Raw genomic sequence first — 15,488 nt, forward strand, 5'->3', positions numbered from 1 at the left:
TTCAGCTCCCAGAATTCCCCAGCCAGCCATGTTGGCTGAGGAATTCTGGGAGTTGGAGTCCGCACATGTTAATAGTTGTAACATAGACCAGTGTTTTCTCAACCTTACTATCTTCAAGACATGTGGACTTCAACTCCCAGAATTCTCCAGCCAGCCATGCTGGCTGCGGAATTCTGGGAATTGAAGTCCACATCTCTTAAATTGTCACTGTTGAAAAACTGGGTCTTGATCAGTGTTTTCTCCACCTTACTATGTTCAAGATGCTGTCTGGGGAATTCTGGGAGTTGAAGTCCACATCTCTTAAATTGTCACTGTTGAAAAACTGGGTCTAGATCAGTGTTTTCTCCACCTTACTATGTTCAAGATGCTGTCTGGGGAATTCTGGGAGTTGAAGTCCACACGTCTTAAAGCTGCCATGGTTGAGAAACACTGGTCTAACAGTGATTTCCTTTTTAATGTTTCTCTCCCTCTTTGTACAAGAACATGCATAAGAAAACTATTCTTACCATGTTTTGGATAATTTTGCACCATCTCCCTATTTTCTACATTACCTCTGTTAAGCAAGCAAAGCCAGCCTATAATACTGTGGTTTCCACATGGAACCACCAGGGTTTTCCACATGGAACCACCAGCTAGAATTTACACAGAAAGAGTTAATGTTTTTTTCCCCTTTTTCTGATCCCCTCCACCCCAAAATATGCTGCAATACAACTCCTGGCTGTTAGCCATGCTGATCAGGAATTAGAGAGTTTGCAATCCAACAGAACACAAGTCCAGTCATTTTGTGAAAATGTAGTTGCTGTATTTTTCGTAGTATAAGACACACCGGAGTATAAGACACACAAACATTTTGAAGAGGCAAATTTTTTTAAAAAGTTTTTGCACTCACTTTGCAGACCTCCCAAAAATGCCCCCCCCCCAAGGCTGTGTTTTTTGCTCGTTTTGCCCTCCCCAGCCCCCAGGAGCACTCTGGAAGCCTCCTAAAGGCTATGCACGGCCATTTCGGTGAAGGGGTGGGGTTTCCAGAGGCAAAAAAATGCTGTATTCAGTGTATAAGATGCACCCAGATTTTCATCCTCTTTTTTTGAGGGGAAAAGGTGCGTCTTATACCCCCCAAAATATGGTAGTTAATGGGGATCTGCTAGTTTCTCAAAAAGAGTTAAATATAGAGTCAGGATATTAATCAGTTATTCTGGCGCCTTTTCATTTGTTGAATGAAATAAGGGAAGTGGGAAAATACATTTTTTTCTCCACTGACCGATTAAATTAAAAATTCACAGTAGATGTTCTTCAACCACCAGGAGCCATTTTTAAAGAAAACTTGTATAAGGATAAAATTGCAGTGTGTCTGAACTTTTGGCCAATTAATCATATCCTCTTTGAAGGCCATCTGTCACATGGAAGCATTCTAAGTCATTCTCTGAATATAACGGTCATGTTCTCCAGGTTTTGGGTATCCACAAAAGAGTACTTGAACTTGGATCCCTGCTGGTTATGTGGGTTACTCAGCACCCCAACTCTGTTTCTAAATTTGAACTCGGGCCTTTTCGTCCTCCCTGTTTTGGTTGCTTATGTATGCATTTAGCAGACGGTACAAAGTTCAAAAATAACCCTTTGAGAAAAGTTTTAAAAGTTAGTTAAGAATTTGTATGGAACATTGAGTCCTGTAAGCAAAGTTCTTTCTCCTCCTGTTATTATTATTCTTTCCCCCTTGGACTTGGGTGGGCGCCATATAATTTTACTTGGCTTGGTTTCTTCATTTTTGGAGACTTCCAGTGACCTACTTGTGAAATCAAAATAGGAAAAAAGCACCAGTTTCATAATTAAAAGCAGGCCTAGGTTGAAACGACTTCGGAAACAAAAAAGAAAAGTTGACTTCATCATCTATTGCCGTGGTAGAATAGCGACATGTTGAAGGAATTTTGGATCGATGCAAAAACATTTTTGGTAGAGAACACTTTTTTTCTATGGACACGTAACATAATTTTTGCCAAGGCAGCAATTCTATATCTGAATTACCCTACTTTGGCGGAAAATGAATGATATCATTCTGTACATGTAGAAAACTAGATTGTTGGCAACAAATACTCGAATACAGCGGTCCCCAACTGGTGTTCTGTGGGCCACTGGTGGTCCATGAGAAAGTTTTGGTGGTCCGCAGAAAAATCTTTGCATTTTTTATATTGCAATAAATCAGGGATCCTCAAACTACAGTCCTGGGCCGGATACGACTCACTGAAGCAATTCCCGCGCACTGACGTCATGGGGTCCTTCAGGCACTTAGCTTGGCTGCCTGTTTAGTAGCTCCAGCCCTATCCTCTCTTCCTCCCTGGGAGTCCATGCGCTTCAGTGAGTGGCAGGCAAAACTTCAAAAGACAGAGTTTGCAGGGGGGACAATTTAGCGCCTGGACTGGCTACAAGACGAAACATTCATTCTTGGCCGTATTTGAGATTCCTAGCTGCAATGGATAGCAAACCTAGGGTTGACCCTGGGCGCTTCTCTCCGCTAACAGGCGGCCAAGCTAAGTGCCCGAAGGACTCCATCCCCTCACTGATTCATATTAGAATTTACTAGATTTAAAATTATGAATTTAGTGATCCCTGAGGTCCAAAAGATTGGTGACCCCTGCACTAATGTACAATTTTTTTATTTGGATTTTTATACACTTTGTCTCTTTTTTTAAATTGCATTTTATTTTAATAGGTTCTGTTTTTAATTGTAAACTGTCCAACATCATGTGCTAGAGATGGAGAGCTATATAAATTAAAGTTATTTACTTAACTAAATAAGTGTCTAAAATCTTTATACCATGCAAAAGGAAAAGAAATGGAGATGAGAGAATGGGAGGGAAAAAAATTGAATTCTGAGTTCTATTTGACCAGTGGATGAGACAAGATTCTTTCCTCCTGTTTTCAAGGGATCTTCATCGATCTTATGGATGATCCCTTCTGGATAATGACTTCTGTTGGGGGTGTTACTTGGAACCATGACAATGGATTTAGGTATTCTGGTTAATGGGAGATGCCAAAAATATGCCTCCCTTCAAAATCTGCAATCCCAAGGAATCAGACATTTACTTGAATGTAAATGTAATCTCCTTCTTACAACAGTTCATTTAGTGACAGTTTAAACATACGACGACACTGAAAAAAGTGACTTTTGACTGTTTTTTACATCTACAGCCGTTGCTGTATCTGCATAGTCACGTGATCAAAATTCAGACGCTTGGCAACTGACTCATATTTATGACGGCTGCAGTGTCCCCGGGTCATGGGGTCACCTTTGGTGACCTTCTTACAAGCAAAGTCAATGGGGAAGTCCGATTCACTTAACAACTGAATTATTAACTTGACAATTGCAGGGATTCTCTTAACAATGGTCGCATGAAAGGTTGTCAAATGGGGCAAAATTCACTTAACAAATGTTTCACTTGGCAATAAAAATTCGGGGGTCTGTTGTGCTTGTAAATCGAGGACCACCTGCACTTAGTGAGCTTTTATTTTCATTTTTAAATCTTTCAAGTCTAATTGCCTTTTGGAAAAAGCACCTTTGAGACATTAGAACAGTCAGTATACTCTTGCCCAACACCCCTCCCCAAGTCCTTCTTTCTTTCTTTCTTTCTTTCTTTCTTTCTTTCTTTCTTTCTTTCTTTCTTTCTTTCTTTCTTTCTTTCTTTCCTTCTCTTTCTTTCCTTCTCTTTCCTTCTTTCTTCTTTCCTTCCTTCTTTCTTTCTTTGTCTTTCCTTCATTCCTTCTTTCTCTTTCTTTCCTTCTTTATTTTTCTTTCTTTCTTTTTCTTTCTTTGTCTTTCTTTCATTCCTTCTTTCTCTTTCTTCTTTCTCTTTCTTTCCTTCTTTCTTTTTTTCTTTCTTTCCTTCTTTCTTTTTTCTTTCTTTCTTCTTTCCTTCTTTTCCTTGTCTTTTCTTCACTCCTTCTTTCTTTTTCTTTCTTCTTTCCTTCTTTCTTTCTTTCCTTCATTCCTTCTTTTTCTTTCTTTTTTCTCTTTCTTTCTTTCTCTTTCTTCTTCCCTCTTTTTCTTTGTCTTTCCTTCATTCCTTCTTTCTTTTTTCTTTCTCCTTCCTTCCTTTCTTTCTTCCTTTCTTTCTTTGTCTTTCCTTCATTCCTTCTTTCTTTTTTCTTTCTCCTTCCTTCCTTCCTACCTTCCTTCTTTCTTTCTTTCTTTCTTTCTTTCTTTCTTTCTTTCTTTCTTTCTTCACAACTCCTTCCTTCCTTCCTTCCTTCCTTCCTTCCTTCCTTCCTTCCTTCCTTCCTTCCTTCCTTCACAACTCGTGCCTGGATCCAGCCCTTTCAAACTCGGTATTTCTTCCATTTGGCTTCTCTTGACAGGCCAAATTCCGTCCTGTTCTGTTCTGGTTTGGGAGAATTATCCTGCTGATAGACAGGATTGAAAAGAATAAATAATAATTCCTGCAGAATTCTTTTCAACTCTTTGGCCAACTGTGGCCATAGGAAGTGTCTGCATTTTTTCCTATGTAATGAAACAATAGCATGAGCGTGTGTGTGTGGTGTTTCTGTTTTCCTGACCAGAAAGGCGGATGGGGCTTAGAACCAAGATGCATTGAGGAAGATATTCTGGAATGTTTTTCTCCGCAGTGAATTTGGCTCATGTTCAAATTCTATCTTTCTTTTGCCAGTTCCTCAGCCCCCCCCCCTCCTGAATTCCATTCTGTTCAGTGCTTGGGAAGCTAACCCGCTGACAGATTGTGCCCCAGCCCGCTTTACATAATGTGTTTCCTATATCTCGTTGGGACAGGAAAAAAGAATGGCGACTATTATTTTTCTTTCTTTCCTTTTTAGCATCTTCCCTACATAGAGAGGACCATTCAAAATTGCATGGCTAGGTAGAAAGTTTTAGGCCTCCTTGGAAACCTTAAGCAGGGGCGGGTTCCTACTGGTTTGGACTGGTCTGGCCGAACTGGTAGTGGTTTGGTGGCCTGGGTCGCTGGAAGCGGCAGCGACCCAGGCCTGCCACGCCCCTGAACCGGTTCTCCGGGCGGCGCCATAGGCACCGCCATCTTGTCTTTAGCTTCTATGCATGCGCAGAGCAATTTTTATTGTACTGTGCATGCGCATGCAGTGCTCACCAAGCACGTGCATGCCCGCAAAGTGGGCGCGCCTTGCACAGCCACGAGCGAACCAGTAGTAGTGACTACCGGAACCCACCCCTGACCTTAACACAGGGGTCCCCAAACTTGGCAACTTTAAGACTTGTGGACTTCAACTCCCAGAATTCTCCAGCCAGCTCTGCTGGCTGGAGAATTCTGGGAGTTGAAGTCCACAAGTCTTAAAGTTGCCAAGTTTGAAGAACTCTGCCTTAACCAGTCATTATCACATAAGTACAGCATAGCTCAGCCTTTTCCAAAATCAGTGTCTTTTCAAAAGAAGGACTTAAGTTCCCAGACCTGACAGTGAGATTTTGGAAAGTGCCCAGTTGAGGAAACAGCTAAACTAAACCCCCGTAAAAACTTTCAAGGGTATTTCCGCATTTCATATTTAATATATACTATTTGTTTAGCCTTTAATGATAATAGGTACGTGGTTGCACATAACAAAACAGTCCCGGCAGGGATGTTTTGATGATATTTTTATGAGCCATCCAGGGTCATGTGCCTTGGGAGATAACGAGGGAAGATAAACATTTGAGGAAAAAGATACCTTTGGATGGCACAATCTGTTTTTTGTAGAGTACACTTTTGTCTCTGGACACGTAACGTAGCAAAAAATATTGTTGTTGTTTGTGTCCCTATAGTCAATCTACTTAGATAAGATTAGTTTAGATTAGATAGTTGGAAGGGACCTTGTAGGTCATGTGTCCCACCCAAGCAGGAGACCCTACCCCGTCATGGCGAACCTGTGCCACGCTTGCCAAGGGTGGCACGCAGCGCCCTCTCTGATGGTACGCCAGCTTTTGCCCCAGTTCAGCTCCACCACGCATGGGTGTATGCCTCCCGCCAACCAGCTGGTCTTTGGTTCTCTGCTGTATATGCACGGAGGGGGCAGGGTGCATGTGCAGGGGTGTGGGGCACGTGCAGGGCCCCCCGTGTGCGCATGCATGGGGCAGTGCGCGTGCAGACACGCACATGCATGGGGCAGGGCACTTTCAGGGGGATGCACACGCATGGATAGGGGGCAGCGTGTGTGGGGGCACAGGTGCATTGCATTTTGGGGGTTCAGGCGTGCACGCTTTGAACACTCATTCTGGACCATCACTGCCCTATGCCATTTCTGACAAATGGCAGTCCAGTCTCTTCTTGAAAGCCTCCAGTGATGAACGTCCGAAGGCAATATCTGTTCCATTGGTTGATTGTTCTCACTGTCAGAAAATTCCTCCTTATTTCTAGGTTGAGTAGTCATGGTCTGTTGTGATTCATCAATCTCTTAGTTCAAACTGGAGTGCAGACAATTATTAATTTAAAGCAGGATTCCATGCAACTTTTGATAATCTCTTGGGCATGCGTTCATTTTTTTCTTTTCCTTTGTCTTTTCCATAGCCTGATCCACAAACCTCCAACAGATGTTGGCAGCTGAACAACTGGCTGATCAAAGTCAACCAGCCAGTATCTCCCACAGAGAGTTTCCTGGAAGATGACCATAGCAGAAGCAGCGTCCAGGAGAGCAAAGGACAAGGAAAAACAGCCAGCTCTAGCAGTGGCAATGGAGGCAAGAGGGAATGTCCGATGACAGACGGTCACTCCAAAAGCGGTAGCAGAGTTTCCCGGTCAAATCAAGATGTCCATCTCCCTACCAAACGCAGTTACCAAAAGTCGCCTGTGGTCGCAGAAGAGTCTCTCCACCAGACGGTGGGCAGCAAGCAACCGAGGAGATCCAACAAGGCGACCGTACAGGAGGAACCAAAGAGAGGCCTAACAGTTGAAAGTGAGCCCCCCGGACTGTACGGGGCCAAAGACCAGTCTTCCAAAGACAAGCCGAAGGTGAAAACGAAAGGGAGGCCGAAATCTGATGACAAGAAGGAATCGAAACCAACTGTCCCAGAAACCACTGAGAAGAAAAAACACAAAACCCTTAAAACCTTATTTGCTCACGATGAAGCAAAAGTAGAGGTGGCGGGAAGTGTCCTGGAACCGTTGCCACTCAGTCCTCTCGGTGAAAGCCCGAGGGGGGTTGCCACCAGTAGAACTAACGGCTCCAAGGTATCGGTTACCGTCAAGGAGGAACTTCAAAGGGACAAATATATTTTGCCTATCAGGGATAAGAAGTTGCTGTCGCCCTTGAGGGATTGCCCCGCCCTGCCGGGCCTTGTGGTTAAAATTGAGCTGGCTCTCCTCTCGCGGATCCCTCAGCCACCCGAGAAGGGGCTCTTCCCTAAAAAACACGAACTGAAAGACAGCCATGGTATGACAAAGCAGGGTATCGACAAAAGAAGCACAGAGGCGCCAAGCAAAACTCTCAAAAAGAGAAAGGTAAGAGACTTGGGCGGAGGAGGGGTGGCTCTAGCGTTGGCAAAATAAGATAAAGCTAATAATCCATGAATTTATACTCTTAGGGATAGCAACTCTGCTCCTTTTTGCATTGCATGGATTATTAAAACCAGACGGGGAAAAATAAAATTAAACCAACGACATCAACAGGAAGAAAACTGTAATCAACACGGGGGATTTACTGGCTATGAAACTTTGGACTTATGATAAATATATATTTAGTGTGGGTTTAGGTAAATTCAGGGACACAGTTTTCGCGAAGAACAGGCCATTTTGGAGAGGTCTGCAGAATGCAAAAACTTTTTTAAAAATTTGCCTCTTTAAAATCTTGGTGCATCTTATACTCCGATGCGTTTTATACTCCAAAAATGTGGTATATAGCTTAACTATGTACAATTTATGAAGAACTATTAACTTCCCACTGTTTGGTTTCAGGTCACATAAAATTCTAACTTACAGACTTTCTAACTTGTAGGAGGACTGGATAAAATCTTGAATTTCAATTTTCAAAAAGCCAATGGAGGTAGGGTGCAAAATGAAACTTTGAAAACAAATAACCAAGTCTTACAATCTCAACCGCTGATAGGATTTTCTAGATCAATTAACTTATTTTAGAATAAGTGCTTCTAAGTGGAAGATGGAGGAGTTGGAATAATATGCAGGCAGCAAAAGAGGTAATTTTCAAGCTTTCACAGTTGCTATTTAGTAGCTGTACCAGTATCTAGGACAGGGGTGTCAAACTCAAGGCCCGTGGGTTGGATCCAGCCTGCAGGGTGCTTAAATCTGGCCCACGGGGGCCATCCTGGATACAGCAAAGGACCAGCCCTGGGTGCCTCTGCCAGCGAAAGGGAGCTCAGGGCAGTTGTGGGTTCCGGATCCCGTCGCAACTGGTACGCTGCGATGGGGCTGGGTGTCCACCATGGGCACATATGCTGAGCACGCATGCGCACCCACCGCCCTGCGATGCTCCAGCTGCTTGGCGGAGCGTTGTGCAGGCACCGCATGCTGCGCGCGTGTAAACAAATGGCCCAGTTGGCTTAAATACAGGTAAGGAACGAGGGCGGGCGGGTGGGTACCATTCTGGTAGGGTGGCTGCTGCTCCCAGCAGCTACTGGTACCCCCGTACCGAGGCGTACTGGCCGGAACCCACCACTGGCTCATGGCTTCCCCTGTTTTTGCTGACAAATGGCTGCAGTAGGCCGTCATGGCAGCCCCCCCCCCCCCAGGCAAACCCAACCCTGATGTGGCCCTCAAATCAAATGGAGTCTAGGAAGTGAGATTCTGATAAAGATCTCAAAGCAGCTCTTTTAAGATCTAATTATCTGCATCAATAGAAGGGTGTTCAGAAAAGTGTTTTCTCAAAACTTCCTCGTTTTTTTCTAGGAACAAAAACGGGATATTAGAGAAAGAGATTAAAGATGAGAGAGATGTGTGTGTGAGAGAGATGTAAGATGAAGAGTATTGAGAGAGAAAGAACTGAGAGAGAAAAGAAAGGCGAGAGAACAGGTGGCCCTCAATTTACAACAGTTCATTTAGTGACCATTCAAAGTTACAACGCAGTGAGAAAAAGTGACAGGACCGTTTTTCACAGTTTTTCACCTTTGCACCATCCCCATGATCATGTGATCAAAATTCAGGTGCTTGGTTCATACTTAATGACGGTTGCAAGGTTCCCGAGGTCACATGATCACTTTTTGGGACCTTCTGACAAGCCAGGTCAATGGGGAAACCAGCTTCACTTAACAATCAGGTTACTAGCTTATCAACGGCAGTGATTCACTGAACCACTGTGGCCAGAAATGTCATAAAATGGGGCAAAACCTAGCAACAAAAGTTGCAACAAAAAATTTGGGCCCCATACATGTGCGCCCCCGCATGTGTCCTGCGCATGCGCATGCGGGTGGCCCTGCACCTGTCCCACATCCCTGCACCTGCCCTCTGCCCCCTCCGTGTATATATAGCAGAGAACCGAAGACCAGCTAGCCAGCGGGAGGCGCAGACGCATACGTAGCGAAGTTGAACTGGGGCAACAGCTTGCGTGCCATCACAGAGGGCGCTGCATGCCACCTCTGGCACGTGTGCCATAGGTTCGCCATCACTGGCATAGAGGCTGCCCAAACAATTTACGTTGGTCATGAGGTTGTCTTAAATAATTGATTAATACAATAATTGCTTAATAGTAGATTCCTTAATAGTACTACCTCTATTTCATTTGTGTATTCTACTCACTACAAGTGTAATAAAAAAAGAATGACAATGCTATAATTTAGCCTGCTGGATGAAAAAAACTTGCTGAATTAGTAAGCAGTATTAAAGGTGGAGTTTCAAATCTCATGTGAACGTTTTCCTTTCATTTCTATGCCTCCCTGATCTGTAAACTGCATAATTTTAAAAGCATCATATTTTTTCAACGAAAAGCCAACAATGTTGGTAATAATCCACGATTCAGTCTCACCCAGGGAAACAGCCATTAGACCAGTGGTTCTCAGCTTGTGGGTCGGGACCCCTTTGGGGGTCGAACGATCCTTTCACAGGGGTCACCCTAAGTCCATCGGAAAACACATAGTTTCGATGGTCGTAGGAACCGAGACACCAATTTTATGGTTGGGGGTCGCCACAACATGAGGAACTGTATTAAACGGTCGCGGCATTGGGAAGGTGGAGAACCACTGCAATGGACCTTTTGGACTGTAGTACAGTAGTTTAATTATACAGCCTGTGAGAAGAAGCTTGCGGTATAGCAGTCCTATGAGGCCGCCATCCAATCTCCCTTCTTTCATTTTATTTATGTCTTTTATTATGATTTTATACCTTCATTATTTTATAAGTAATTTAAGGCTGTGAAAGTCCTTAATATTCTTCACTCTTCCTATTTTCCCCAAAGTAAGAAACTTGTGAGATGGATTGGGCTAAGAGAGAAGGACTGTCCTGGAGTCACCAATATGGCTTTCATGCCTAAGGCAGGACTAGAACTCAGTCTCCTGGTTTCTACCCTGGTGTCCTAACCAATAGACCAGTGATGATGGCTAACCTTTTTGTCGTCATGTGCCAGAAGCGCGCATGTGCGCCCATAGCACAATGCGTGCATGACTCGTGTGTGTGGTGTGCATGCACATGCGACCCCCCGGCCCCCGTGCATGCGTGAGTGACCCACACACATTCACCCTGTGCATGCATGAATGATCCCTGTGCATGTGCGAGTGACCCCCCTCACATGCACCTGCGTATCCCACATGTGTGCTGCCCTCCGCGCATGCGCAGCAGAGATCTGAAAACCAGCTGGTTGGTGGGAGGTACGTGCACGTGTGTGGTGGAGCTGAGCTGGGGCGACGGCTTGCGTGCCCGCAGAGAGGGCTCTGCGTGCCACAGATTCACCATCATGGCACTAGACTAAACTTCCTTCCAAGTTATCTTCCAAGAGAAACCATTTCTTTTGCCTTCTAAATAATGAGTCCCCTTTAGGCTGTTTCGAATTTCTCTTCCCCCTAAAATGTTGGTGTTATCTTACCCTCTGACGATTGGCAACAGAATGAATTAAGATTTACTTTTAAGAAGGCGAGAGTAACCAGGATGGGATAACAGCTGAGCTTAGTCTTGCTGGTCATGGTAGAGTTGATCGTTGCTTCTGATGTGGCTACAGGTGTGCGGCTTTCCATGTTGCACAGGTGTGCAGTCAGAAAGGCAGCTTCTTCTGAAGTATTTAAGGGTTATATTTCTCTTTTTTTTTTTTCTTCATCAGCAGGAAGATGCACTGAGAAATGATCAGAAGAAGATCAAGCTGGAGAGAGAAACCAAATCTTCCTCATCTTTAGGCCATAAAGATTCCAGTAAAACTAAGTGAGTACAAAGCTGTTATGTAGAAAAACTAAAGTAGTAAAATCTAGTAAGTAGAACACTCGGCTCCCTTCTTCTTCATTGAATTTTGGTGATTTTAATTTTTTTTTTTGCCTATTAGTCATCTAATAAGAACAAAGATACAACAAAATTATTATGGTTCTCTCTTAAGTGAGAAATCTAACTTCTATACAATTAAAATTGAAATTCTGTCCTAATAACCACATTTAAACTTTTAACTTCTGGTTGTTTAAATTAATTGTGTATCAGCAAACAATGACTTCGTTAATACTAAGCATTTGTTCACACTGTTCTTTCCTTTGGATTCCTTCTGAAGCACGTAGTAAATTTTGGGAGCTGCAGATAAGATAACTTGTCTTTTTGACTACCTAAAAATGATAATCCCTGGGTCAATCTCTTAACATGCAACCCGGGCTGGGTCTGTTTGTGTGTGGAAGCAAATGTTCCTGATCTTGTTTGTAAATGCAAAGTGCAAACGTGTATTATTATAATAACATGCATGTGTAATAAATGCATACATGTATTTATTATTTCCATGCCTGTCCCATCACAGAGCTGCCTGCACATTGCTCACCTAGATCAGTGTTTTTCAATCATTTTAAGAGGGTGGACTTTGACTCCCGGAATCTCCCGGCCAGCAGTGGTATTTAGATGTTTAGGACAAGGTGTCCCATCCATTCCTCCTCCCCTCCCTCAATACCAGATGAGCTGATCAACAGCATTTGAGCCCCAGTGGCGCAGTGGTTAAAATGCAGTACTGCAGGCTACTTCTGTTGACTGCCAGCTGACTGCAATTTGGCAGTTTGAATCTCACCAGGCTCAGGGTTGACTCAGCCTTCCTTCCGAGGTGGGTAAAATGAGGGCCCAGATTGTTGGGGGGCAATAGGCTGATTCTGTAAACCACTTGGAGAGGGCTGTAAAGCAGTATATAAGTCTAAGTGCTATTGCTGTTTGGAATATCTTATGGTGATAAATAATCCTTTCAAATGACAAGCTAGACTTAAAAGGGTGAGTTTGACTAGCTTTTTGTCCTACCTATGTCTGGGGGGATGAGGAATGTCTGAAGGCAACTTGCTTAGGTTTGCACACTTAAGTGTGCAAAACAAAATAGAATCCATGTTAAATGCGATAGCTCTAATAGAGAGTCAGTCTTCTTCATTAAGGCTGGGGAAATTGTCAGAGTCGAGAGACTTACTTTCAAATTATCTCAATGTGCCTCAGCTCAATTTTAGCTCCCTAGGAGGTAAGGCAAAGTTTATGTGTGTGTTGTGTGTAGAGGGTTCTTATATTGTCTTGTGTTCTTTTTAATAGAGGCAAAATAGAAATGTCTAAAAAAATAATCTGGGTTCCATTGCAAATACTCTGGTGTCCCTTGACAATATAATTTAGAATGGATACTTTGTGCAAGATTTTTTTTAATCAATGCACTTGCATGGATAAACATTTTATTCTAATATCTGTGCATACATAGGCATGTTAATGACATGTATTTTCTCTTGGGAAGACCAGCAACACTCTTTTAAAAATGTGAATGCAGTTAAGTAGCAATTTCTGATGAGCTTAGAAAAGCTGATAATAAAGTGTTTTGAAACGAATTGGTGTCATTTAATTGGAACTGAAAATTACTAGTGGTTAATCCCAAATGTAAACTAGTAGTACATTTATCGCACATCTATTTTACATTTTACTCACAAGTGAATATCTGAATTCTAAACAATTGGAAAGTTCTTTGAATCCCAACAGCTGGAACCCATCTTTGCCACACCCAACTTTTTAAGAAACCTATAGCCTGTCAATATACTTAGCTTTGGTTCAGATCCAAGAAGTGCCTTTGTATGCATTTTTACTATTGCTTAAGAATATCAGCATGTTAATTAATCTGCCAAAAGTCCCTGACTTTTTCCTCCCTTTGTGGCTCAAGATGAAAATGTTGATTAGTTATCTGCATGTTTCAGTATCTTTTATCCAGTGAACTCGGGTGTTGTGCGCTTAATTTTTATTCCATGCTACAGTTTTAAAGTAATATTCCTTCGAATTCACCCTGACCTGGTTATTCCTTTCCCTAGGATGTCAAAGCTCTCGGCAACAGAGACGCAAAGGAGAGAGATGCCACTGCCGATGCCACCACCACTGTCTCCCATGCAGCCTGCTCAGAAGCCGCCTAAGACAGCTCAAAAGAGGCCAAAGACTGAAAACGATGCCTGCTATCAAGTTCCCGGTCCCACGGTCAGCACTGCCAAGAGCAAAGAGAGCCACAAGGAATCTTCATCCTCCAAGCACAGGAAATTGGAGGGAAAACCTTTGGAAAACTCCAAAAGTGACAAAGTAAGTGTAAATCATTTCTATTGAAGGACACATCATTCTTGGAACTTGGGTTGTTCAGAAGAGCACTCCAACGTGCTTTTGGCTTTCTTCTTTCAAAAGGCAACTGGGCTTGGTTTTTCCTTGAAGGCGTTTCACTTCTTATTCAAGAAGCGTCTTCAGTTCTGACAGTCAGAACCTGAAGAAGCGTCTTGGAGGAGAAGCAAAAACATCTTCAAGGAAAAACAAAGTCCAGTTGCCTTTTGAAAGAAGGGGGGAAAAAGCACCGTTGGGACAAGCATGACCTGGATGATTGAGAATCCCCATAGATATTCAGAGCAACAGTTCTAAAAGCTGTGGATATCACCATGCAGCTAGTCCTGGACTCAACAAAAGTTTGTTTAGTGACAACAGCATTGAAAACTCCGGTGGTTTTTCATTCTTACAACAATTGCAGAAAAGCCATGGTCACCTGGACAAAATTCAGACGCTTGGCAACTGGCTCTTATTTATGACGGTTGTAGTGTCCCGTGGTCGTGTGATCAACCTCTGTGACCTTATGACTAGTAAAGTCAATGGGGAAACCTGATTCATTTAACAGCCGGGGGACTAACTTAACAGCTGCAGCGATTCACTTAAGAACGGTGGCAAGAAAATGGGGCAAAACTCACTTAACTGTCTCGCTTAGTAAAAATTTGGGGCTCAATTATGGTCATAAGTCGAGGACCGCCTCTATAGTGAAGGCGATTCCTTCCCCCTAAGGAGTCTTACATATCACAGTTGTTTGGATCAAAATGTATCTATATATGAGCTGCTGCAGGTATATTCTCCATAGTGGATATCCCAGCTAGAAATTTCGATGGGAAAATGGGGGAATGCTTAAACTTCTCTTTAAATATAGAGAGAAGTAGAGATATTGTAATATACCTGCTTGTTGCATTATTCAGAATTCAGATACCTTGATGGCCAGCAGGCTAGGTGGCTTTTACGAATGATTGTATAAAATCATCTTTAAGTTTGTCAATGGGTTTGGGGCATGAGAGCTGAATGAGAACTTTTAACGTTGATGCCTCAAGACAAGAGATAAAATAGTTATCAGAAGCATCTTGTTTTTAAGCATAGGATGAAATGTGCTTAACTATCGTATATGTAACCAGGGGTTTTTTTTTCTTCTAATTATGGTGTGGCCTCCATCAAAAACTACAATTTGACCAAAATTGACTTTCTAATGAGATTTGTTGTTGTTAGAAGTCGTGTCTGACCCATCGCGACCCCATGGACAATGTTCTTCTAGGCCTTCCTGTCCTCTGCCATCCTCTGGAGTCTATTTCAGCCACGCCGACTGCTTCGGTGACTCCATCCAGCCACCTCATTCGCTGCCTTCCCCTTCTTTTTTTTATAACTTTTCTTACAGTCAAGAAAACAAAGTCCAATGTACAGAATAAAATAACCCCGAGCTATCAGTTGATGAGATTGCTTCTCAGCTTTTGAATTTGTGTAATTTTGTCATTCGATTGCGACTGTGAAGATAATATATTTCTTTGCTGCGGAAATTTGTCTGCCTTAGTCTCTAAAACAGGGTCTTTCAGAACGCTGTTAAGTGACTCATCGTTTCCTCCCAAATTAAAACAACCCCATGTGCAGTTCATTCAGAAATTGAGATTATGTTGGGATATTGTGATTCTCTTAACACTGATGGATGCAAAGTTGTTTCCTGTTTGGGGCATTTGTAAAAAAAAAACAAAAAACAAGCGTCCTCGTGGTTATAAAAAGAAGAGATCAAATTAAAATATAGAATCATAGGGTTGGAAAGGGACCTTGGAGGTCTTCTAGTCCACCCCTCTGCTCAAGCAGGAGGCTCTATACCATTCC

The 15,488-nt window shown here is 42.9% G+C and overlaps 1 protein-coding gene across 5 annotated transcripts in view; it reads left to right on the forward strand.

Moving 5' to 3' along the window:
• Window positions 1-15,488, forward strand: part of AFF1 (ALF transcription elongation factor 1) — a 172,839-nt gene that overhangs the window by 140,699 nt on the left and 16,652 nt on the right. For 4 of the 5 annotated variants that reach the window (XM_087724075.1, XM_087724076.1, XM_087724072.1 and 1 more), the window contains 3 exons: window positions 6,513-7,442; window positions 11,200-11,297; window positions 13,382-13,640. In XM_087724075.1, coding sequence (XP_087580201.1) covers window positions 6,513-7,442; window positions 11,200-11,297; window positions 13,382-13,640 — 1,287 coding nt within the window. The remainder of the gene's footprint in view (window positions 1-6,512; window positions 7,443-11,199; window positions 11,298-13,381; window positions 13,641-15,488) is intronic. The other variant, XM_087724074.1, reaches the window with a different exon arrangement.

This window comes from Thamnophis sirtalis, unplaced genomic scaffold (genome assembly GCF_051295495.1).
Source record: "Thamnophis sirtalis isolate CommonGarterSnake01/CBP01778 unplaced genomic scaffold, rThaSir2_p1.2 scaffold_10, whole genome shotgun sequence".
Taxonomy (NCBI): domain Eukaryota; kingdom Metazoa; phylum Chordata; class Lepidosauria; order Squamata; family Natricidae; genus Thamnophis; species Thamnophis sirtalis.